At 42.3% G+C, this 23,465-nt stretch overlaps 1 protein-coding gene across 1 annotated transcript in view; it reads left to right on the forward strand.

Moving 5' to 3' along the window:
• The window catches only part of LOC123994435 (semaphorin-3C-like), a 58,458-nt gene that overhangs the window by 21,438 nt on the left and 13,555 nt on the right, over positions 1–23,465 (forward strand). The window contains exons 4-10 of the mRNA XM_046297003.1: positions 994–1,056; positions 4,716–4,835; positions 5,937–6,027; positions 7,211–7,330; positions 7,560–7,702; positions 7,806–7,920; positions 8,458–8,527. Coding sequence (XP_046152959.1) covers positions 994–1,056; positions 4,716–4,835; positions 5,937–6,027; positions 7,211–7,330; positions 7,560–7,702; positions 7,806–7,920; positions 8,458–8,527 — 722 coding nt within the window. The remainder of the gene's footprint in view (positions 1–993; positions 1,057–4,715; positions 4,836–5,936; positions 6,028–7,210; positions 7,331–7,559; positions 7,703–7,805; positions 7,921–8,457; positions 8,528–23,465) is intronic.

Below are 23,465 nucleotides of genomic sequence, written 5' to 3' on the forward strand. Positions count from 1 at the left end.
TCACTACAGTGTAGAGCATCCCTATTAGGAAGTCACTAGAGTGTAGAGCATCCCTATTAGAAAGTCACTACAGTGTAGAGCATCCCTATTAGGAAGTCACTAGAGTGTAGAGCATCCCTATTAGGAAGTCACTACAGTGTAGAGCATCCCTATTAGGAAGTCACTACAGTGTAGAGCATCCCTATTAGAAAGTCACTACAGTGTAGAGCATCCCTATTAGGAAGTCACTACAGTGTAGAGCATCCCTATTAGGAAGTCACTAGAGTGTAGATCATCCCTATTAGAAAGTCACTAGAGTGTAGAGCATCCCTATTAGGAAGTCACTAGAGTGTAGAGCATCCCTATTAGGAAGTCACTACAGTGTAGAGCATCCCTATTAGGAAGTCACTACAGTGTAGAGCATCCCTATTAGAAAGTCACTACAGTGTAGAGCATCCCTATTAGGAAGTCACTACAGTGTAGAGCATCCCTATTAGGAAGTCACTACAGTGTAGAGCATCCCTATTAGGAAGTCACTACAGTGTAGAGCATCCCTATTAGGAAGTCACTACAGTGTAGAGCATCCCTATTAGGAAGTCACTAGAGTGTAGAGCATCCCTATTAGGAAGTCACTACAGTGTAGAGCATCCCTATTAGGAAGTCACTACAGTGTAGAGCATCCCTATTAGGAAGTCACTACAGTGTAGAGCATCCCTATTAGAAAGTCACTACAGTGTAGAGCATCCCTATTAGGAAGTCACTACAGTGTAGAGCATCCCTATTAGGAAGTCACTACAGTGTAGAGCATCCCTATTAGAAAGTCACTACAGTAAGTGAAGTTTGTCCGTTTGCTTCAGAATCTGTTTATTTCTGTTCAATATGTTCTCTTCTCTTCCTTCCTTCCGCTCCCACAAACTGTCCATTGTTTCTGGGTTTTAAAAAATTCCCAGGTTTCCAAGAAGACCAGGATGTGCAATGGTCCCTAATGAAGCTGTTTTCTGTGTTTCTCACCAGGTGTTTTGGCCTGCATCTGTTAGCAAGATTGAGGAATGCCAAATGGCTGGCAAGGACCCCACGGTAAGAACACCAACACTCAATATGTAGCACTAACCGCTAACTAAATCCACTGAAAGTCATGTGTGATGCTAACCGCTAACTAGATGAATGAACACACTATACTGAGGATGTCTCTGGTCCTTTTCCATTAGCATGTATTAGCATGTTAGCATCCTGGGTTCCAAACACGTGGGGCTGCAGATGTTGAGGAGAGTCATTGACTCCTCCTGCCATTCCTTATGTTAGTCGATAGAAGAATGAGGCGTAGGAGTGTTCAAATCCACCCAGAGAAAACAAACGAGCATAAAAGCAGTACATTAACCACTGTGACTGACAACAGATCTCATAACCTGGCCTGAACCCTTACTGCACTGCTTCTCTGTATTAGCATATACAACATTGGCAATCTCAAAACAGCAGCTGGTGATTCAGTTTTCTGAAACTAATTAGGCTGTTTTGCATGTTAGGACAAAAGTTCTGTTTTTGTTCCATTGTTTTTATTGGACTGTGTTGGCCTGTTTTTATTTGGACTGTGACTTCAAAGGCATGCATGTGGTGTACTGTTTCGAAGCTAGTAGTCGTAGTTAGTAACAACAGCCACCATGGCAGAGAGCTGTGGTCTTGTACAGTACTAGAGTGTAGGACCATAGACTTATACTGTAGGAGTAGAGAAGAAGCTGTTTCCAGTCAGTGGAGGGTGATTAGTGCTGCCTATAGTCACGGCTCCAGCTCTGTGGACAGCCTCGCACAAATATTTGTGTGGAGAAGACTCGTGGTCGGCTTACCTCCCTCCTCCGCCTCTACTCTGCCATCCCTCTCTTTCGCAGCCCTGCCTGGTCTCTCTCTCTTGCATTCTCGGCCTCTCCGCTCTCTCTCGCTTTACTCTTACTGTCTCGCTCTACCCCTCACTCGCTCGTTCTTTCTCTCGCTCTGTTTAAACTCTGTTTTTATAATGCAGTTTCTCCCGGACATTTTATTTGTCTTCCTGAATCGCAGCCCTTGTCAGTTTGTTATGGTTACCCTCCTGATGTGTATATATTCAATTCTTCCTTTAGAATCTGGGGTCACCGGGCCTCCAGACTACGACCACACATTGTTAAGCGCTGGAGGATGGCATTTGGGGAGAAATATTCCTTTATTGTATGTATAAAAGGTTGAGATTGATTAAATCCATGTTTGAAAGTTCCCTCACTGTGTGATCCTCCCTTAAAGGCCATCAGCCTGGTTTGAAATCCCCTACTACAGTTGCTCTGGCTTGTCTCTAAAGGGGGCCTGTGACTGGATAGTTAACACAAGCAAGCTCTGGGACATGATATTAGTTCATATGTAAATTTGCTTTTGGATTTGAGCAGACAGTGGGGGGTGTGTAGAGTTGATGGAGGGTGTCGTCTGAAGGGCGTTTATCTGCTAGGAGGAGAGGGAATGAAGGAGAAAGTGAAAAAGCGAGCGAGGGAATGAAGGGTGTGTGATGTTGGACATATCATTGTTTTTCTCGGTAGAGTTGGTGTGCGGAGTGTGAGTGGACGCAGCTGCCCCGTTTCCGTGGCGATGGCCAAGTTCCTAATGGCTCCCTGGGTGCTCCTCTCCTCCGCTGGCTCGCTCCGCGGTCTGAGTTTTTATTATGCACAAAGCCCAGTGCTCCGGCCACTCCCACCTTTTGCTGAAGAGGGGAAGATCTCGATTGGATCTGTAATCAGATCACAGGGCTGTATTTACTCAGCACTGGAGACGGAGCTTTGACAAAATATCAATTTCACTGTTGACACGCTTTTTTCCACTCTACCAGTGCCAGGGAGAAAACTGGAAATAGCTATGATGATTGTACTTCATGACAGTATATACACTTGAAGTCGGATGTTTACATACACTAAGGTTGCAGTCATTAACTTGTTTTTCAACCACTCCACAAATTTCTTGTTAACAAACTATAGTTTTTGCAAGTCAGTTAGGACATCTACTTGGTGCATGACACAAGTAATTTTTCCAATAATAGTTAATAGACAGATTATTTCACTTATAATTCACTGTATCACAATTCCAGTGGGTCAGAAGTTTGCATACAGTAAGTTGACTGCCTTTAAATAGTTTGGAAAGTTCCAGAAAATTATGTCATGCCTTTAGAAGCTTCTGATAGGTTCATTGACATAATTAGAGTCAATTGGAGGTGTACCTGTGGATGTATTTCAAGGCCTACCTTCGAACTCATTGCCTCTTTGCTTGACATCATGGGAAAAACTAAATAAATCAGACAAGACCTAAAAAAAGATAATCGAATTGTAGACCTCTGGTCTGGTTCATCCTTGGGAGCAATTTCAAAATGCCTGAAGGAACCATATTCATCTGTACAAACAATAGTACGCAAGTATAAACACCATGGGACCACGCAGCTGTCAGAGATGAAGCTACTTTGGTGCGAAAAGTGCAAATCAATCCCAGAACAACAGCAAAGGACCTTGTGAAGATGCTGGAGGAAACGGGTACAAAAGTATCTATATCCACAGTAAAAAGATTCCTATATCGACATAAACTGAAAGACCGCTCAGCAAGGAAGAAGCCACTGCTCCAAAACTGCCATAAAAAAGCCAGACTACAGTTTGCAACTGCACACGGGGACAAAGATCGTACTTTTTGGAGAAATGTCCTCTGGTCGGATGAAACAAAAATAGAACTGTTTGGCCACAATGACCATTGTTATGTTTGCAGGAAAAAGGGGGAGGCTTGCAAGCCGATGAACACCATCCCAACCGTGAAACACGGGGGTGGCAGCATCATGTTGTGGGGGTGCTTTGCTGCAGGAGGGACCGGTGCACAAAATAGATGGCATCGTGAGGTAGGAAAATTATGTGGATATATTGAAGCAACATCTCAATACATCAGTCAGGAAGTTAAAGCTTGGTCGCAAATGGGTCTTCCAAATGGACAATGACCCCCCAAGCATACTTCCAAAGTTGTGGCAAATTGGATTAAGGACAACAATGTCAAGGTATTGGAGTGGCCATCACAAAGCCCTGACCTCAATCCTATTGAAAATTTGTGGGCAGAACTGAAAAAGCATGTACGAGCAAGGAGGCCTCCAAACCTGTCTCAGTCACACCAGGTCTGTCAGGAAGAATGGGCCAAAATTCACCCAACTTATTGTGGGAAGCTTGTGGAGGACTACCTGAAACGTTTGACACAAGTTAAACAATTTAAAGGCAATGCTGCCAAATACTAACTGAGTGTATGTAAACTTCTGACCCACTGGGAATGCGATGAAAGAAATAAAAGCTAAAATAAATCATTCTCCCTTTTATTATTCTGACATTACACATTCTTAAAATAAATTGGTGATCCTAACTGATTTAAGACAGGGAATTTTTACTCTGACTATATGTCAGGAATTGTGAAAACTGAGTTTAAATGTATTTGGCTAAGGGGTATGTAAACGTCCGGCTTCAGCTGTAAGTAGCAAGTGAGGAAAGTTGGAGTAACATTGGTAGCTAACCATTTGGAACTGTGTAATTGTTTTTTATGAAGCATAGTCCCTGACCAATCACAACTTGGCCACTGTTAGCTTTTATGAGCTTCTCAACAATTGCAGTCTGGAAGGATTTTGCTGTTGATAGATAGATTGATTGATGTGTGGATACTTTGGTTATTTCATACATGTACTAACTAATTTCCTCCCCATCTCTCTGCAGCATGGATGTGGTAACTTCATCCGGGTGGTCCAGCCGTTCAACAGAACCCATCTGTTCATCTGTGGGAGTGGTGCCTACAGTCCTGTCTGTGCCTTCATCAACAGGGGCAGGAGACCAGAGGTACGTATGCTCCTTGACCTATAGTCAGACCATGACAGCTATGCTATACTTGACCTACATTACAGTCTCCACCACCATATTATCATACAAATGGAAATTCCTGTGGCTATGTGATGTGGATTTTTCTGAAACGAAAGCTTCGTAGGTTCACGGCTGGGCGTCTGCTTCTGAAACCAAACTATGGGATTTTTTATGTTTCATCTGTGGCAAGAGGAAGTCTGTCTTAATCCAAGACATCCTCAGGAAAGCAGCCATTTGAGTTTAGTCCTGTGTGTCAGTCTCTCTGAGACCAAAAAGAGAAGGATGGAGGAGCTGTCTGACCCGGTCTCTGCGATCCGGTCTCTGGCCGCCCGGCCCTGGAAACGAGACTGAGAAACCCCTCCAGGAGAAAAGCGCTCACTGAACTCACTCATAGTTACAGCAGTCTGCAGCGCCTGCCAAATGCTAACCGGCACAGAGTTCGAAACCAGGCTCTCTCTGCAGTATGGCGTCTTCTGTCATTTAGGATTTTGTTTGAAAAGCTGCTTTGCTCTGTTTTTCCCATCAGCCAATGCTTGGATGGGTCAGTATTGTGTCTCAGACTGGGTTTGCTAACAGTAACAAGCTGATGCATAACTCCCTGGGCTCTTTGACCCCTAAACTTGTATCACATTGTTGTATGGGAGCCTAGTGAGGAGGATTTCAGTGTCACAGACAGGTCACCTTTTGTTTGAGGGTGTCGCCGTACAGACCCTGTGATGAAAGGCCACGGTTCACCGCCAGAGCCATGGGGAATCTTCACGCAGTGGAGAGCAGTCGTGCTTTTCTGGAGAACGTCCCTGAGCTGACGACACCACCTTCCCCTTCATTGCCCCAGTCAGAACTGTTGAAGTTTGGGTAGGACCAAATCAGGGGGATGGGACGGGGGATTTTACGCTGACCGCCAAGATTGTCAATTCAGATGATCCATTTCACTGTGAGGGGTGGCAGAGGGCCAGGTCTGAGATGGAACCACAGCATCTCAGCCCATCAGAGGACATGTTCTTTTAATGTCCCGTACAACGTAGACTTCTGCCCAATTCCCATTCTAAAATCTGTTATTTACATTTTCTTTTCCTGTAGGAGCAAGTGTTCCACATTGACTCCAGGGCGGAATCTGGGAAGGGAAGGTGCTCCTTCAGTCCTAGAGTCAACACGGTCTCCGTCATGCTTAGTAAGTTCTCTGTCCCTCTATTGGTTCTATTTATGCCTCTGTAGCATGTGCCATACTTCAACACCCTATGGTTAACCCCACTCCCCATCCCCCTTATCGGTGACCCTGTCGTAGGTCGGGCCGCACACCCTCGTCACTCTGTGTCGTCCTATGGTCTCTGATTGGTTGCCGGGTGTCAAGTTGCTGACGAAATAGCCAGAGTCACCCTGCCGCACGCACAGCTCGCCTTTCTGACACCCGAGCCCCGTGGGGTCAGCAGCCCTACCCATCATCAGCCCCTCAAGCCCAGGCCGTCCGGTCACAAGGCGAGGGTTGGCAGAGCGGAGGGGTAGTGGTGGCAGACAGAAGGCCTCTGAGTCAGACTAGTGGACAATCTGGCCTGTGTCTGGGCTAGATAAAAAGGCTCTATCTCCATACTGAACCCCTCACATGAGCCTTTGCTGTCTGGGGGATGTTGACACCACTGCTCCCCTCAGAGCAGCCAACCACATACAAACACTTGGACCTGAGCCACACCGCCAGAGTACAGGCTGCTGCATGCGGGGCTGGGGCTGATGGAATGATGAAGTGGCAGAGTAATGGAATGATGAAATGCACAGCGGGTGTGGGGAGAGGAAAGAGAGAGAGAGTGCGGGCTCACAGCCAGGGTCATTAGCAGAGTACAGGGAGATCAAACACTATGGCTGTTGGCTCCGGTACTGTTTACTGTCACCATTCCCTGTCCACAGTGATGTACTGTCTCTGTAAATAAAGGTTGTCATTGTAAATAAGAATTTGTTCTGAACTGAAATATTATTAGATAGTTGTGTTTACTCCATCACCATTGAATTCACCATTGAATATGAACCCAGAATGTCCGTCGACACAGGCACATCTTTGTTCCGTTGGCCGTTAATAGTCAGTGATTGATCGTGTGTTGCCAAGTCTCCAGGGTCAGGGGCTTGGGGGGGGGGGGGTGTTCTGTTTGGTCAGATGGGAGTAAGATGGTTCAGCTATGAGGCAGGGTTGTGTTCATTAGGGCACACTCTATGGCAACACTTTTTGCAAAGGAAAATTAAAACAAGCTTTTCTTAGTGGACAAGTTCAGGTAGTACAAGTTCCGGTAGTACCTCCCTGTTACACTCTGTTTTCTTCCATGTTGTGCCTTAATGAACACAGCCCTGTATGTGTCTCTGTGTTCCAGACCAGGAGCTGTTCTCAGGCATGTACATAGACTTCATGGGGACGGACGCTGCCATCTTCAGGAGCCTCACCAGGAGGAACGCAGTGAGGACAGACCAGCACAACTCCAAGTGGCTGAGTGGTGAGCACGTACAGCAGAAACATATGAAGCACATGTGCACCAGAAGTCTCCAACTGTGACCCTGAAATGCTAGAGGTTGGGCAGGCTTTTATTCCATCCCTGCACTAACACATCTGGAGTTGGAGATCCACATTTAGTACATCAAAAGTACTTCAACTACTTTGACACTGGAGACAGTGGACATAACGTTATACTATAACCTTTGACCCTGTTTATTTTTTTCCCATAGAACCCATCTTCATAGATGCCCAGTTAATCCCAGACGGATCGGATCCCAACGATGCTAAGCTGTATTTCTTCCTCCGGGAGAGACTGACGGACAACAGTGGGAATACCAAGAACATCCACACCATGGTCGCTAGAGTGTGTCCTGTAAGTGTGTGTTCAGGAAGTGTGTGTACGTGCGTGTGCATTGCATACAAGGGTATGTGCACATGCATGAGACATTAACATGCATCTCTTTCAACGTCTACAGAATGACATAGGTGGCCAGCGTAGCCTGGTGAACAAGTGGACCACGTTCCTGAAGGCCCGGATGGTGTGTTCAGTTCTGGAGGAGGACGGCACCGAGACACACTTTGACGAGCTCGGTGAGGAATACGCCAACACCTACCTACTATGTTCACCAAGGCCTGGAACATTCTGTACCAACCCAAACCACTTCTCCTGTTTACCAACTCAACATCTCCCTGGCCAGTCTTAACAAATACCAATGGATCTCAGATTCTCAGGTGTTTTGGATTATAAGGGTCTTTATATCTGTTTCTTGACCTTCTCAGTATTGAAAGAATTCAGGGTTGCACTTTAGTTGGCTAGTCCACCTGCCGATGCTCTACAGACTATCTACAGACTATTAGTAACATGTAGACTATCTACTAACCCTAGCTCTAACCCCAACCTAACCCTTACCCTAACCTTTATTCTAAACCTAAAAGATCGTGTTTTGATATTATGACAATCTGGACTATCCAAACAGTGACCCAATTCATTATTTTTGTCCTCTGTGAGCCTAAACAGATGCAATTCAATTCATCTCCACTTCAGACTCATCCGTTCCAGGAGTATTAAACGATAAGGTGCATGATGAACGCTGACTCCATAACACAACGTTGTGTTTCCCCTTCCAGAGAGTGTGTTTTCTCTGGAAACCGATCACCCCAAGAGCCTCCTGGTGTTCGGCGTCTTCACGTCCACAAGGTGAGGCCAACGGTAATATTGCTCGAGCCTTAGTGGCTGTGCTGACTGGCATGGCAGCACCGGATATCACCAGGAATGAAGCAGACATGACAGGAGCTCCTGGATAGAGACCCCCAGTATCACCTTTCACTGGACATGCCAGTCAGCATAGCATTTAAACATTTTTTTTTAATGTAACCTTTATTTAACTAGGCAAGTCAGTTAAGAACAAATTCTTATTTACAATGACGGCCTACACCAGGTGGATGGGCTCATTGTGCGCCGCCCTATGGGACTCCCAATCATGGCCAGATGTGGTGCAGCCTGGATTCGAACCAGGTACTGCAGTGAGACCTCTTGCACTGTTGACAGCAAGTTCATTATGCATGAGTATCACCATGTAGTACCCCTGGTGTTTCCTGAGATCTACTGTTACTGTATGTGGTAACTCAGACACTATGTGTTCAATTACTTTATTTATTCTCAAGGTGTTTTGCAGGATGGCTATGCGTGCCTGTTACGTGTACTTACTGGGTTGTATTCACTAGGAACTGAACAGAAGCACATGCGCAGAAACAGGAAGGGAACTATCAATAAGAAACGCGTTTTCTTTTTTACATTGCAAAACATTTTGCTTTGGTGTGCACTAATGAATACAACCCTGGTTTATTTAATCATCAAGGGTAATTGGGCAGTATCTGGATCCGTGACCCTTCCATAAATCCTAAGGCAACACTTGTATCTTTTGACCCTGCCCATAGGGCTCTGTAGTGCACTATATAGGCAGGAGTGTGCCATTTGAGACTCATCCTCTCTCTATAGCCAACACAAACAGTCTGTCGTCTCCAGGCAAAGTTGCCATTCATATCTCTCGCTCTCCATAGACCACACAGTCTGTAGTCTATATGCAACATTATCATTCTTATCTCTCTCTCTCTCTCTCTCTCTCTCTCTCTCTCTCTCTCTCTCTCTCTCTCTACAGTCTAGTCTCCAGGCAATGCTGTCATTCCTATATGTCTCTCTCTAGCCAACACAGTCCAGTCTCCAGGCAACATTGTCATTCCTATCTCTCTAGCCAACACAAACAGTCTGTAGTCTCCAGGCAACATTGTCATTCCTATCTCTCTAGCCAACACAAACAGTCTGTAGTCTCCAGGCAGCATTGTCATGCCCATCGCTCTCTCCTGCTCTCTAGCCAACTGTTGCGTATGCCTCTTAGAGAGGGAATGCAACACCCTGTTACAACTCAATTCCCCGTGGAGTGAAAGAGGTATGGGACTGTAAGTGCGAGTAAGGATGACAAAGGCAGGGAATTGACCGTTTACTGGGAATTTATTCCTTCACATGGTAAATTTGGGGAAAAGGGGCTGAACGAAACCAAAGCAAAGAAAGTAAAATGTCAAAGCCCCCTCTCCTACCTTACCTGCCTACCCACTACTAATCTGACTTAGCACCAGCTGGTGCGCTTACCAAAATACAGGGGGTGGTCCGTCCAGGTCTTACCTAGTGTGTATAGACAGTAAATACTACGGGTTATGTATGCCTGCAGGCCTCTTGCCTATGCACTCCCTAGGTGCCTTCCCCTTCCCTGTAGTCTGTAGTCTCTATGCAATGGTGTCATTCATATCTCTCTCTCTCTCTATAGCCAACACAGTCTGTAGTATCTATGCAATGTTGTCATTCATATATCTCTCTCAAAAGCCAACACAGTCTGTAGTCTCTATGCAATATTGTCATTCATATGTCTCTCTCTCTCTAGCCAACACAGTCTGTAGTTTCTATGCAATGTTGTCATTCATATCTCTCTCTCTCTCTCTCTCTCTCTCTCTAGTCAACACAGTCTGTAGTCTCTATGCAATGTTGTCATTAATATCTCTCTCTCTATCTCTAGCCAACACAGTCTGCAGTCTCTATGCAATGTTGTCATTCATATATCTCTCTCTTTAGCCAACACAGTCTGTAGTCTCTATGCAATATTTCATTCATATCTCTCTCTCTCTCTCTCTCTCTCTCTCTCTCTCTCTCTCTCTCTCTCTCTCTCTCTCTCTCTAGCAACAGTCTGTAGTCTCTACTTAATGTTGTCATTCATATATCTCTCTCTCTAGCCAACACAGTCTGTAGTATCTATGCAATGTTGTCATTAATATCTCTCTCTCTCTCTCTCTAGCAACAGTCTGTAGTCTCTACTTAATGTTGTCATTCATATATCTTTCTCTTTAGCCAACACAGTCTGTAGTATCTATGCAATGTTACATTCATATCTCTCTCTCAAAAGCCAACACAGTCTGTAGTCTCTATGCAATGTTGTCATTCATATATCTCTCTCTCTAGCCAACACAGTCTGTAGTCTCTATGCAATGTTGTCATTCATATATATCTCTCTCTAGCCAACACAGTCTGTAGTCTCTATGCAATGTTGTCATTCATATCTCTCTCTCTCTCTCTCTCTCTCTAGTCAACACAGTCTGTCGTCTCTATGCAATGTTTCATTCATATCTCTCTATCTCTCTTTAGCCAACAGTCTGTAGTCTCTATTTAATGTTGTCATTCATATGTCTCTCTCTCTAGCCAACACAGTCTGTAGTCTCTATGCAATGTTGTCATTCATATATCTCTCTCTTTAGCCAACACAGTCTGTAGTCTCTATGCAATGTTGTCATTCATATATCTCTCTCTTTAGCCAACACAGTCTGTAGTCTCTATTTAATGTTGTCATTCATATGTCTCTCTCTTTAGCCAACACAGTCTGTAGTCTCTATTTAATGTTGTCATTCATATGTCTCTCTCTCTAGCCAACACAGTCTGTCGTCTCTATGCAATGTTGCCATTCATATGTCTCTCTCTCTAGCCAACACAGTCTGTAGTCTCTATGCAATGTTGTCATTCATATATCTCTCTCTTTAGCCAACACAGTCTGTAGTCTCTATTTAATGTTGTCATTCATATGTCTCTTTCTCTAGCCAACACAGTCTGTCGTCTCTATGCAATGTTGCCATTCATATATCTCTCTCTTTAGCCAACACAGTCTGTAGTCTCTATTTAATGTTGTCATTCATATGTCTCTCTCTCTAGCCAACACAGTCTGTCGTCTCTATGCAATGTTGCCATTCATATGTCTCTCTCTCTCTAGCCAACACAGTCTGTAGTCTCTATGCAATATTGTCATTCATATGTCTCTCTCTCTCTAGCCAACACAGTCTGTAGTTTCTATGCAATGTTGTCATTCATATCTCTCTCTATCTCTCTCTCTCTCTCTAGTCAACACAGTCTGTAGTCTCTATGCAATGTTGTCATTAATATCTCTCTCTCTATCTCTAGCCAACACAGTCTGCAGTCTCTATGCAATGTTGTCATTCATATATCTCTCTCTTTAGCCAACACAGTCTGTAGTCTCTATGCAATATTTCATTCATTCATATCTCTCTCTCTCTCTCTCTCTCTCTCTCTCTCTCTCTCTCTCTCTCTCTCTCTCTCTCTCTCTCTCTCTCTCTCTCTCTCTCTAGCAACAGTCTGTAGTCTCTACTTAATGTTGTCATTCATATATATCTCTCTCTAGCCAACACAGTCTGTAGTCTCTATGCAATGTTGTCATTCATATCTCTCTCTCTCTCTCTCTCTAGTCAACACAGTCTGTCGTCTCTATGCAATGTTTCATTCATATCTCTCTCTCTCTCTCTTTAGCCAACACAGTCTGTAGTCTCTATTTAATGTTGTCATTCATATATCTCTCTCTCTAGCCAACACAGTCTGTAGTCTCTATTTAATGTTGTCATTCATATGTCTCTCTCTCTAGCCAACACAGTCTGTAGTCTCTATGCAATGTTGTCATTCATATATCTCTCTCTTTAGCCAACACAGTCTGTAGTCTCTATTTAATGTTGTCATTCATATGTCTCTCTCTCTAGCCAACACAGTCTGTCGTCTCTATGCAATGTTTTCATTCATATGTCTCTCTCTCTCTAGCCAACACAGTCTCTAGTCTCTATGCAATATTGTTATTCATATCTCTCTCTCTAGCCAACATAGTCTGTAGTCTCTATGCAATGTTGTCATTCATATCTCTCTCTCTATCTCTAGCCAACACAGTCTGTAGTCTCTATGCAATGTTGTCATTCATATCTCTCTCTCTCTATCTCTAGCCAACACAGTCTGTCGTCTCTATGCAATGTTGCCATTCATATGTCTCTCTCTCTCTAGCCAACACAGTCTGTAGTCTCTATGCAATGTTGTCATTCATATATCTCTCTCTTTAGCCAACATAGTCTGTAGTCTCTATTTAATGTTGTCATTCATATGTCTCTCTCTCTAGCCAACACAGTCTGTCGTCTCTATGCAATGTTGCCATTCATATGTCTCTCTCTCTCTAGCCAACACAGTCTGTAGTTTCTATGCAATGTTGCCATTCATATGTCTCTCTCTAGCCAACACAGTCTGTCGTCTCTATGCAATGTTTTCATTCATATGTCTCTCTCTCTCTAGCCAACACAGTCTCTAGTCTCTATGCAATATTGTTATTCATATCTCTCTCTCTAGCCAACATAGTCTGTAGTCTCTATGCAATGTTGTCATTCATATCTCTCTCTCTCTCTCTCTCTCTCTCTAGCCAACACAGTCTGTAGTTTCTATGCAATGTTGTCATTAATATCTCTCTCTCTTTAGCCAACACAGTCTGTAGTCTTTATTTAATGTTGTCATTCATATGTCTCTCTCTCTAGCCAACACAGTCTGTAGTCTCTATGCAATGTTGTCATTAATATCTCTCTCTCTATCTCTAGCCAACACAGTCTGCAGTCTCTATGCAATGTTGTCATTCATATATCTCTCTCTTTAGCCAACACAGTCTGTAGTCTCTATGCAATATTTCATTCATATCTCTCTCTCTCTCTCTCTCTCTCTCTCTCTCTCTCTCTCTCTCTCTCTAGCAACAGTCTGTAGTCTCTACTTAATGTTGTCATTCATATATCTCTCTCTTTAGCCAACACAGTCTGTAGTATCTATGCAATGTTGTCATTAATCTCTCTCTCTCTCTCTCTAGCAACAGTCTGTAGTCTCTACTTAATGTTGTCATTCATATATATCTCTCTCTAGCCAACACAGTCTGTAGTCTCTATGCAATGTTGTCATTCATATCTCTCTCTCTCTCTCTCTCTCTAGTCAACACAGTCTGTCGTCTCTATGCAATGTTTCATTCATATCTCTCTCTCTCTCTTTAGCCAACACAGTCTGTAGTCTCTATTTAATGTTGTCATTCATATATCTCTCTCTCTAGCCAACACAGTCTGTAGTCTCTATTTAATGTTGTCATTCATATGTCTCTCTCTCTAGCCAACACAGTCTGTAGTCTCTATGCAATGTTGTCATTCATATCTCTCTCTCTCTCTCTATCTCTAGCCAACACAGTCTGTAGTCTCTATGCAATGTTGTCATTCATATCTCTCTCTCTCTATCTCTAGCCAACACAGTCTGTCGTCTCTATGCAATGTTGCCATTCATATGTCTCTCTCTCTCTAGCCAACACAGTCTGTAGTCTCTATGCAATGTTGTCATTCATATATCTCTCTCTTTAGCCAACATAGTCTGTAGTCTCTATTTAATGTTGTCATTCATATGTCTCTCTCTCTAGCCAACACAGTCTGTCGTCTCTATGCAATGTTGCCATTCATATGTCTCTCTCTCTCTAGCCAACACAGTCTGTAGTTTCTATGCAATGTTGCCATTCATATGTCTCTCTCTAGCCAACACAGTCTGTCGTCTCTATGCAATGTTTTCATTCATATGTCTCTCTCTCTCTAGCCAACACAGTCTCTAGTCTCTATGCAATATTGTTATTCATATCTCTCTCTCTAGCCAACATAGTCTGTAGTCTCTATGCAATGTTGTCATTCATATCTCTCTCTCTCTCTCTCTCTCTAGCCAACACAGTCTGTAGTTTCTATGCAATGTTGTCATTAATATCTCTCTCTCTTTAGCCAACACAGTCTGTAGTCTTTATTTAATGTTGTCATTCATATGTCTCTCTCTCTAGCCAACACAGTCTGTAGTCTCTATGCAATATTGTCATTCATATCTCTCTCTCTAGCCAACACAGTCTGTAGTCTCTATGCAATGTTTCATTCATATCTCTCTCTCTCTCTCTCTAGCCAACACAGTCTGTAGTCTCGATGCAATGTTGTCATTCATATCTCTCTCTCTCTCTCTCTCTCTAGTCAACACAGTCTGTAGTCTCTATGCAATGTTGTCATTCATATCTCTCTCTCTCTCTCTCTCTCTAGCCAACACAGTCTGTAATTTCTATGCAATGTTGTCATTCATATCTCTCTCTCTCTCTCTCTCTCTCTCTCTAGCCAACACAGTCTGTAGTTTCTATGCAATGTTGTCATTCATATCTCTCTCTCTCTCTAGTCAACACAGTCTGTAGTATCTATGCAATGTTGTCATTAATATCTCTCTCTCTTTAGCCAACACAGTCTGTAGTCTTTATTTAATGTTGTCATTCATATGTCTCTCTCTCTAGCCAACACAGTCTGTAGTCTCTATGCAATGTTGTCATTCATATGTCTCTCTCTCTAGCCAACACAGTCTGTAGTCTCTATGCAATGTTGTCATTCATATGTCTCTCTGTCTAGCCAACACAGTCTGTAGTCTCGATGCAATGTTGTCATTCATATGTCTCTCTCTCTAGCCAACACAGTCTGTAGTCTCTATGCAATGTTGTCATTCATATGTCTCTCTGTCTAGCCAACACAGTCTGTAGTCTCTATGCAATGTTGTCATTCATATGTCTCTCTGTCTAGCCAACACAGTCTGTAGTCTCTATGCAATGTTGTCATTCATATGTCTCTTTGTCTAGCCAACACAGTCTGTAGTCTCTATGCAATGTTGTCATTCATATGTCTCTCTGTCTAGCCAACACAGTCTGTAGTCTCTATGCAATGTTGTCATTCATATGTCTCTCTGTCTAGCCAACACAGTCTGTAGTCTCTATGCAATGTTGTCATTCATATGTCTCTCTCTAGCCAACACAGTCTGTAGTCTCTATGCAATGTTGTCATTCATATCTCTCTCTCTAGCCAACACAGTCTGTAGTCTCTATGCAATGTTGTCATTCATATCTCTCTCTCTCTAGCCAACACAGTCTGTAGTCTCTATGCAATGTTGTCATTCATCTCTCTCTCTCTCTCTCTCTCTAGCCAACACAGTCTGTAGTCTCTATGCAATGTTGTCATTCATATCTCTCTCTCTCTAGCCAACACAGTCTCTAGTCTCTATGCAATATTGTTATTCATATCTCTCTCTCTAGCCAACATAGTCTGTAGTCTCTATGCAATGTTGTCATTCATATCTCTCTCTCTCTCTCTCTCTCTCTAGCCAACACAGTCTGTAGTTTCTATGCAATGTTGTCATTAATATCTCTCTCTCTTTAGCCAACACAGTCTGTAGTCTTTATTTAATGTTGTCATTCATATGTCTCTCTCTAGCCAACACAGTCTGTAGTCTCTATGCAATATTGTCATTCATATCTCTCTCTCTCTCTCTAGCCAACACAGTCTGTAGTCTCTATGCAATGTTTCATTCATATCTCTCTCTCTCTCTCTCTAGCCAACACAGTCTGTAGTCTCGATGCAATGTTGTCATTCATATCTCTCTCTCTCTCTCTCTCTCTAGTCAACACAGTCTGTAGTCTCTATGCAATGTTGTCATTCATATCTCTCTCTCTCTCTCTCTCTCTAGCCAACACAGTCTGTAATTTCTATGCAATGTTGTCATTCATATCTCTCTCTCTCTCTCTCTCTCTCTCTCTAGCCAACACAGTCTGTAGTTTCTATGCAATGTTGTCATTCATATCTCTCTCTCTCTCTAGTCAACACAGTCTGTAGTATCTATGCAATGTTGTCATTAATATCTCTCTCTCTTTAGCCAACACAGTCTGTAGTCTTTATTTAATGTTGTCATTCATATGTCTCTCTCTCTAGCCAACACAGTCTGTAGTCTCTATGCAATGTTGTCATTCATATGTCTCTCTCTCTAGCCAACACAGTCTGTAGTCTCTATGCAATGTTGTCATTCATATGTCTCTCTGTCTAGCCAACACAGTCTGTAGTCTCGATGCAATGTTGTCATTCATATGTCTCTCTCTCTAGCCAACACAGTCTGTAGTCTCTATGCAATGTTGTCATTCATATGTCTCTCTGTCTAGCCAACACAGTCTGTAGTCTCTATGCAATGTTGTCATTCATATGTCTCTCTGTCTAGCCAACACAGTCTGTAGTCTCTATGCAATGTTGTCATTCATATGTCTCTTTGTCTAGCCAACACAGTCTGTAGTCTCTATGCAATGTTGTCATTCATATGTCTCTCTGTCTAGCCAACACAGTCTGTAGTCTCTATGCAATGTTGTCATTCATATGTCTCTCTCTCTAGCCAACACAGTCTGTAGTCTCTATGCAATGTTGTCATTCATATGTCTCTCTGTCTAGCCAACACAGTCTGTAGTCTCGATGCAATGTTGTCATTCATATCTCTCTCTCTAGCCAACACAGTCTGTAGTCTCTATGCAATGTTGTCATTCATATCTCTCTCTCTCTCTCTAGCCAACACAGTCTGTAGTCTCTATGCAATGTTGTCATTCATATCTCTCTCTCTCTCTCTAGCCAACACAGTCTGTAGTCTCTATGCAATGTTGTCATTCATCTCTCTCTCTCTCTCTCTCTCTAGCCAACACAGTCTTTAGTCTCTATGCAATGTTGTCATTCATATCTCTCTCTCTCTCTCTAGCCAACACAGTCTGTAGTCTCTATGCAATGTTTCATTCATATCTCTCTCTCTCTCTCTAGCCAACACAATCTGTAGTCTCTATTTAATGTTGTCATTCATATGTCTCTCTCTCTAGCCAACACAGTCTGTAGTCTCTGTGCAATGTTGTCATTCATATGTCTCTCTGTCTAGCCAACACAGTCTGTAGTCTCTATGCAATGTTGTCATTCATATGTCTCTCTGTCTAGCCAACACAGTCTGTAGTCTCTATTTAATGTTGTCATTCATATGTCTCTCTCTCTAGCCAACACAGTCTGTAGTCTCTATGCAATGTTGTCATTCATATGTCTCTCTGTCTAGCCAACACAGTCTGTAGTCTCTATTTAATGTTGTCATTCATATGTCTCTCTCTCTAGCCAACACAGTCTGTAGTCTCTATGCAATGTTGTCATTCATATGTCTCTCTGTCTAGCCAACACAGTCTGTAGTCTCTATTTAATGTTGTCATTCATATGTCTCTCTCTCTAGCCAACACAGTCTGTAGTCTCTATGCAATGTTGTCATTCATATGTCTCTCTGTCTAGCCAACACAGTCTGTAGTCTCGATGCAATGTTGTCATTCATATGTCTCTCTCTCTAGCCAACACAGTCTGTAGTCTCTATGCAATATTGTCATTCATATCTCTCTCTCTAGCCAACACAGTCTGTAGTCTCTATGCAATGTTGTCATTCATATCTCTCTCTCTCTCTCTAGCCAACACAGTCTGTAGTCTCTATGCAATGTTGTCATTCATCTCTCTCTCTCTCTCTAGCCAACACAGTCTGTAGTCTCTATGCAATGTTGTCATTCATATCTCTCTCTATCTCTCTAGCCAACACAGTCTGTAGTCTCTATGCAATGTTTCATTCATATCTCTCTCTCTCTCTCTAGCAACAGTCTGTAGTCTCTATGCAATGTTGTCATTCATATATCTCTCTCTTTAGCCAACAGTCTGTAGTCTCTATTTAATGTTGTCATTCATATGTCTCTCTCTCTAGCCAACACAGTCTGTAGTCTCTATGCAATGTTGTCATTCATATATCTCTCTCTTTAGCCAACACAGTCTGTAGTCTCTATTTAATGTTGTCATTCATATGTCTCTCTCTCTAGCCAACACAGTCTGTCGTCTCTATGCAATGTTGCCATTCATATATCTCTCTCTTTAGCCAACACAGTCTGTAGTCTCTATTTAATGTTGTCATTCATATGTCTCTCTCTCTAGCCAACACAGTCTGTAGTCTCTATTTAATGTTGTCATTCATATGTCTCTCTCTCTCTCTAGCCAACACAGTCTGTCGTCTCTATGCAATGGTGCCATTCATATATCTCTCTCTTTAGCCAACACAGTCTGTAGTCTCTATTTAATATTGTCATTCAAATGTCTCTCTCTCTAGCCAACACAGTCTGTCGTCTCTATGCAATGTTGCCATTCATATATCTCTCTCTCTCTCTCTCTTTAGCCAACACAGTCTGTAGTCTCTATGCAATGTTGTCATTCATATATCTCTCTCTTTAGCCAACACAGTCTGTAGTCTCTATTTAATGTTGTCATTCATATGTCTCTCTCTCTAGCCAACACAGTCTGTCGTCTCTATGCAATGTTGCCATTCATATGTCTCTATCTCTCTAGCCAACACAGTCTGTCGTTTCTATGCAATGTTGCCATTCATATGTCTCTCTCTAGCCAACACAGTCTATCGTCTCTATGCAATGTTGTCATTCATATGTCTCTCTCTCTAGCCAACACAGTCTGTCGTCTCTATGCAATGTTGTCATTCATATGTCTCTCTCTCTCTAGCCAACACAGTCTCTAGTCTCTTTGCAATATTGTTATTCATATCTCTCTCTCTAGCCAACATAGTCTGTAGTCTCTATGCAATGTTGTCATTCATATCTCTCTCTCTCTCTCTAGCCAACACAGTCTGTAGTCTCTATGCAATGTTGTCATTCATATCTCTCTCTCTCTCTAGCCAACACAGTCTGTAGTCTCTATTTAATGTTGTCATTCATGTCTCTCTCTCTAGCCAACACAGTCTGTAGTCTCTATGCAATGTTGTCATTCATATGTCTCTCTCTCTAGCCAACACAGTCTGTAGTTTCTATGCAATATTGTCATTCATATCTCTCTCTCTAGCCAACGCAGTCTGTAGTATCTATGCAATGTTGTCATTCATATGTCTCTATCTCTAGCCAATACAGTCTGTAGTCTCTATGCAATGTTGTCATTCATATCTCTCTCTAGCCAACACAGTCGGTAGTCTCTATGCAATGTTGTCATTCATATCTCTCTCTCTATATATATAGCCAACACAGTCTAATGTCTCTATGCAATGTTGTCATTCATATCTCTCTCTCTCTCTAGCCAACACAGTCTGTAGTCTCGATGCAATGTTGTCATGCATATGTTTCTCTCTCTAGCCAACACAGTCTGTAGTCTCTATGCAATATTGTCATTCATATCTCTCTCTCTAGCCAACACAGTCTGTAGTCTCTATGCAATGTTGTCATTCATATCTCTCTCTCTCTCTCTAGCCAACACAGTCTGTAGTCTCTATGCAATGTTGTCATTCATATCTCTCTCTCTCTCTAGCCAACACAGTCTGTAGTCTCTATTTAATGTTGTCATTCATGTTTCTCTCTCTAGCCAACACAGTCTGTAGTCTCTATGCAATGTTGTCATTCATATGTCTCTCTCTCTAGCCAACACAGTCTGTAGTTTCTATGCAATATTGTCATTCATATCTCTCTCTCTAGCCAACACAGTCTGTAGTATCTATGCAATGTTGTCATTCATATGTCTCTATCTCTAGCCAACACAGTCTGTAGTCTCAATGAAATGTTGTCATTCATATCTCTCTCTAGCCAACACAGTCGGTAGTCTCTATGCAATGTTGTCATTCATATCTCTCTCTCTATATATATAGCCAACACAGTCTAATGTCTCTATGCAATGTTGTCATTCATATATCTCTCTCTCTCTCTCTAGCCAACACAGTCTGTAGTCTCTATGCAATGTTGTCATTCATATGTCTCTCTCTCTCTCTAGCCAACACAGTCTGTAGTCTCGATGCAATGTTGTCATGCATATGTCTCTCTCTCTAGCCAACACAGTCTGTAGTCTCTATGCAATATTGTCATTCATATCTCTCTCTCTAGCCAACGCAGTCTGTAGTATCTATGCAATGTTGTCATTCATATGTCTCTATCTCTAGCCAATACAGTCTGTAGTCTCTATGCAATGTTGTCATTCATATCTCTCTCTAGCCAACACAGTCGGTAGTCTCTATGCAATGTTGTCATTCATATCTCTCTCTCTATATATATAGCCAACACAGTCTAATGTCTCTATGCAATGTTGTCATTCATATCTCTCTCTCTCTAGCCAACACAGTCTGTAGTCTCGATGCAATGTTGTCATGCATATGTTTCTCTCTCTAGCCAACACAGTCTGTAGTCTCTATGCAATATTGTCATTCATATCTCTCTCTCTAGCCAACACAGTCTGTAGTCTCTATGCAATGTTGTCATTCATATCTCTCTCTCTCTCTCTAGCCAACACAGTCTGTAGTCTCTATGCAATGTTGTCATTCATATCTCTCTCTCTCTCTAGCCAACACAGTCTGTAGTCTCTATTTAATGTTGTCATTCATGTTTCTCTCTCTAGCCAACACAGTCTGTAGTCTCTATGCAATGTTGTCATTCATATGTCTCTCTCTCTAGCCAACACAGTCTGTAGTTTCTATGCAATATTGTCATTCATATCTCTCTCTCTAGCCAACACAGTCTGTAGTATCTATGCAATGTTGTCATTCATATGTCTCTATCTCTAGCCAACACAGTCTGTAGTCTCAATGCAATGTTGTCATTCATATCTCTCTCTAGCCAACACAGTCGGTAGTCTCTATGCAATGTTGTCATTCATATCTCTCTCTATATATATATAGCCAACACAGTCTAATGTCTCTATGCAATGTTGTCATTCATATATCTCTCTCTCTCTCTCTCTAGCCAACACAGTCTGTAGTCTCTATGCAATGTTGTCATTCATATGTCTCTCTCTCTCTCTCTAGCCAACACAGTCTGTAGTCTCGATGCAATGTTGTCATGCATATGTCTCTCTCTCTAGCCAACACAGTCTGTAGTCTCTATGCAATATTGTCATTCATATCTCTCTCTCTAGCCAACACAGTCTGTAGTCTCTATGCAATGTTGTCATTCATATGTCTCTCTCTCTAGCCAACACAGTCTATAGTCTCTATGCAATGTTGTCATTCATATCTAATATATAATAATCTCTCTCTCTCTCTCTCTCTCTCTCTCTCTCTCTCTCTCTCTCTCTCTCTCTCTCTAGTCAACACAGTCTGTAGTCTCTATGCAATGTTGTCATTAATATCTCTCTCTCTATCTCTAGCCAACAGAGTCTGTAGTCTCTATGCAATGTTGTCATTCATATATCTCTCTCTTTAGCCAACACAGTCTGTCGTCTCTATGCAATGTTGCCATTCATATGTCTCTCTCTCTCTCTAGCCAACACAGTCTGTAGTTTCTATGCAATGTTGCCATTCATATGTCTCTCTCTCTCTAGCCAACACAGTCTATCGTCTCTATGCAATGTTGTCATTCATATGTCTCTCTCTCTAGCCAACACAGTCTGTAGTTTCTATGCAATATTGTCATTCATATCTCTCTCTCTAGCCAACACAGTCTGTAGTATCTATGCAATGTTGTCATTCATATGTCTCTATCTCTAGCCAACACAGTATGTAGTCTCTATGCAATGTTGTCATTCATATCTCTCTCTAGCCAACACAGTCGGTAGTCTCTATGCAATGTTGTCATTCATATATCTCTCTCTATATATATAGCCAACACAGTCTAATGTCTCTATGCAATGTTGTCATTCATATCTCTCTCTCTCTCTCTCTAGCCAACACAGTCTGTAGTCTCGATGCAATGTTGTCATGCATGTGTCTCTCTCTCTAGCCAACACAGTCTGTAGTCTCTATGCAATATTGTCATTCATATCTCTCTCTCTAGCCAACACAGTCTGTAGTCTCTATGCAATGTTGTCATTCATATGTCTCTCTCTCTCTCTAGCCAACACAGTCTGTAGTCTCTATGCAATGTTGTCATTCATATCTCTCTCTCTCTCTAGCCAACACAGTCTGTAGTCTCTATGCAATGTTGTCATTCATATCTCTCTCTCTCTCTCTCTAGCCAACACAGTCTGTAGTCTCTATGCAATGTTGTCATTCATATGTCTCTCTCTCTAGCCAACACAGTCTATAGTCTCTATGCAATGTTGTCATTCATATCTCTCTCTCTCTCTAGTCAACACAGTCTGTAGTATCTATGCAATGTTGTCATTAATATCTCTCTCTCTTTAGCCAACACAGTCTGTAGTCTTTATTTAATGTTGTCATTCATATGTCTCTCTCTCTAGCCAACACAGTCTATCGTCTCTATGCAATGTTGTCATTCATATGTCTCTCTCTCTAGCCAACACAGTCTGTCGTCTCTATGCAATGTTGTCATTCATATGTCTCTCTCTCTCTAGCCAACACAGTCTGTAGTCTCTATGCAATATTGTCATTCATTTCTCTCTCTCTAGCCAACACAGTCTGTAGTCTCTATGCAATGTTGTCATTCATATCTCTCTCTCTCTCTCTAGCCAACACAGTCTGTAGTCTCTATGCAATGTTGTCATTCATATCTCTCTCTCTCTCTAGCCAACACAGTCTGTAGTCTCTATTTAATGTTGTCATTCATGTCTCTCTCTCTAGCCAACACAGTCTGTAGTCTCTATGCAATGTTGTCATTCATATGTCTCTCTCTCTAGCCAACACAGTCTGTAGTTTCTATGCAATATTGTCATTCATATCTCTCTCTCTAGCCAACACAGTCTGTAGTATCTTTGCAATGTTGTCATTCATATGTCTCTATCTCTAGCCAACACAGTCGGTAGTCTCTATGCAATGTTGTCATTCATATCTCTTTCTCTATATATATAGCCAACACAGTCTGTAGTCTCGATGCAATGTTGTCATGCATATGTCTCTCTCTCTAGCCAACACAGTCTGTAGTCTCTATGCAATATTGTCATTCATATCTCTCTCTCTAGCCAACACAGTCTGTAGTCTCTATGCAATGTTGTCATGCATATGT

This window comes from Oncorhynchus gorbuscha, linkage group LG14 (genome assembly GCF_021184085.1).
Source record: "Oncorhynchus gorbuscha isolate QuinsamMale2020 ecotype Even-year linkage group LG14, OgorEven_v1.0, whole genome shotgun sequence".
Lineage (NCBI taxonomy): Eukaryota > Metazoa > Chordata > Actinopteri > Salmoniformes > Salmonidae > Oncorhynchus > Oncorhynchus gorbuscha.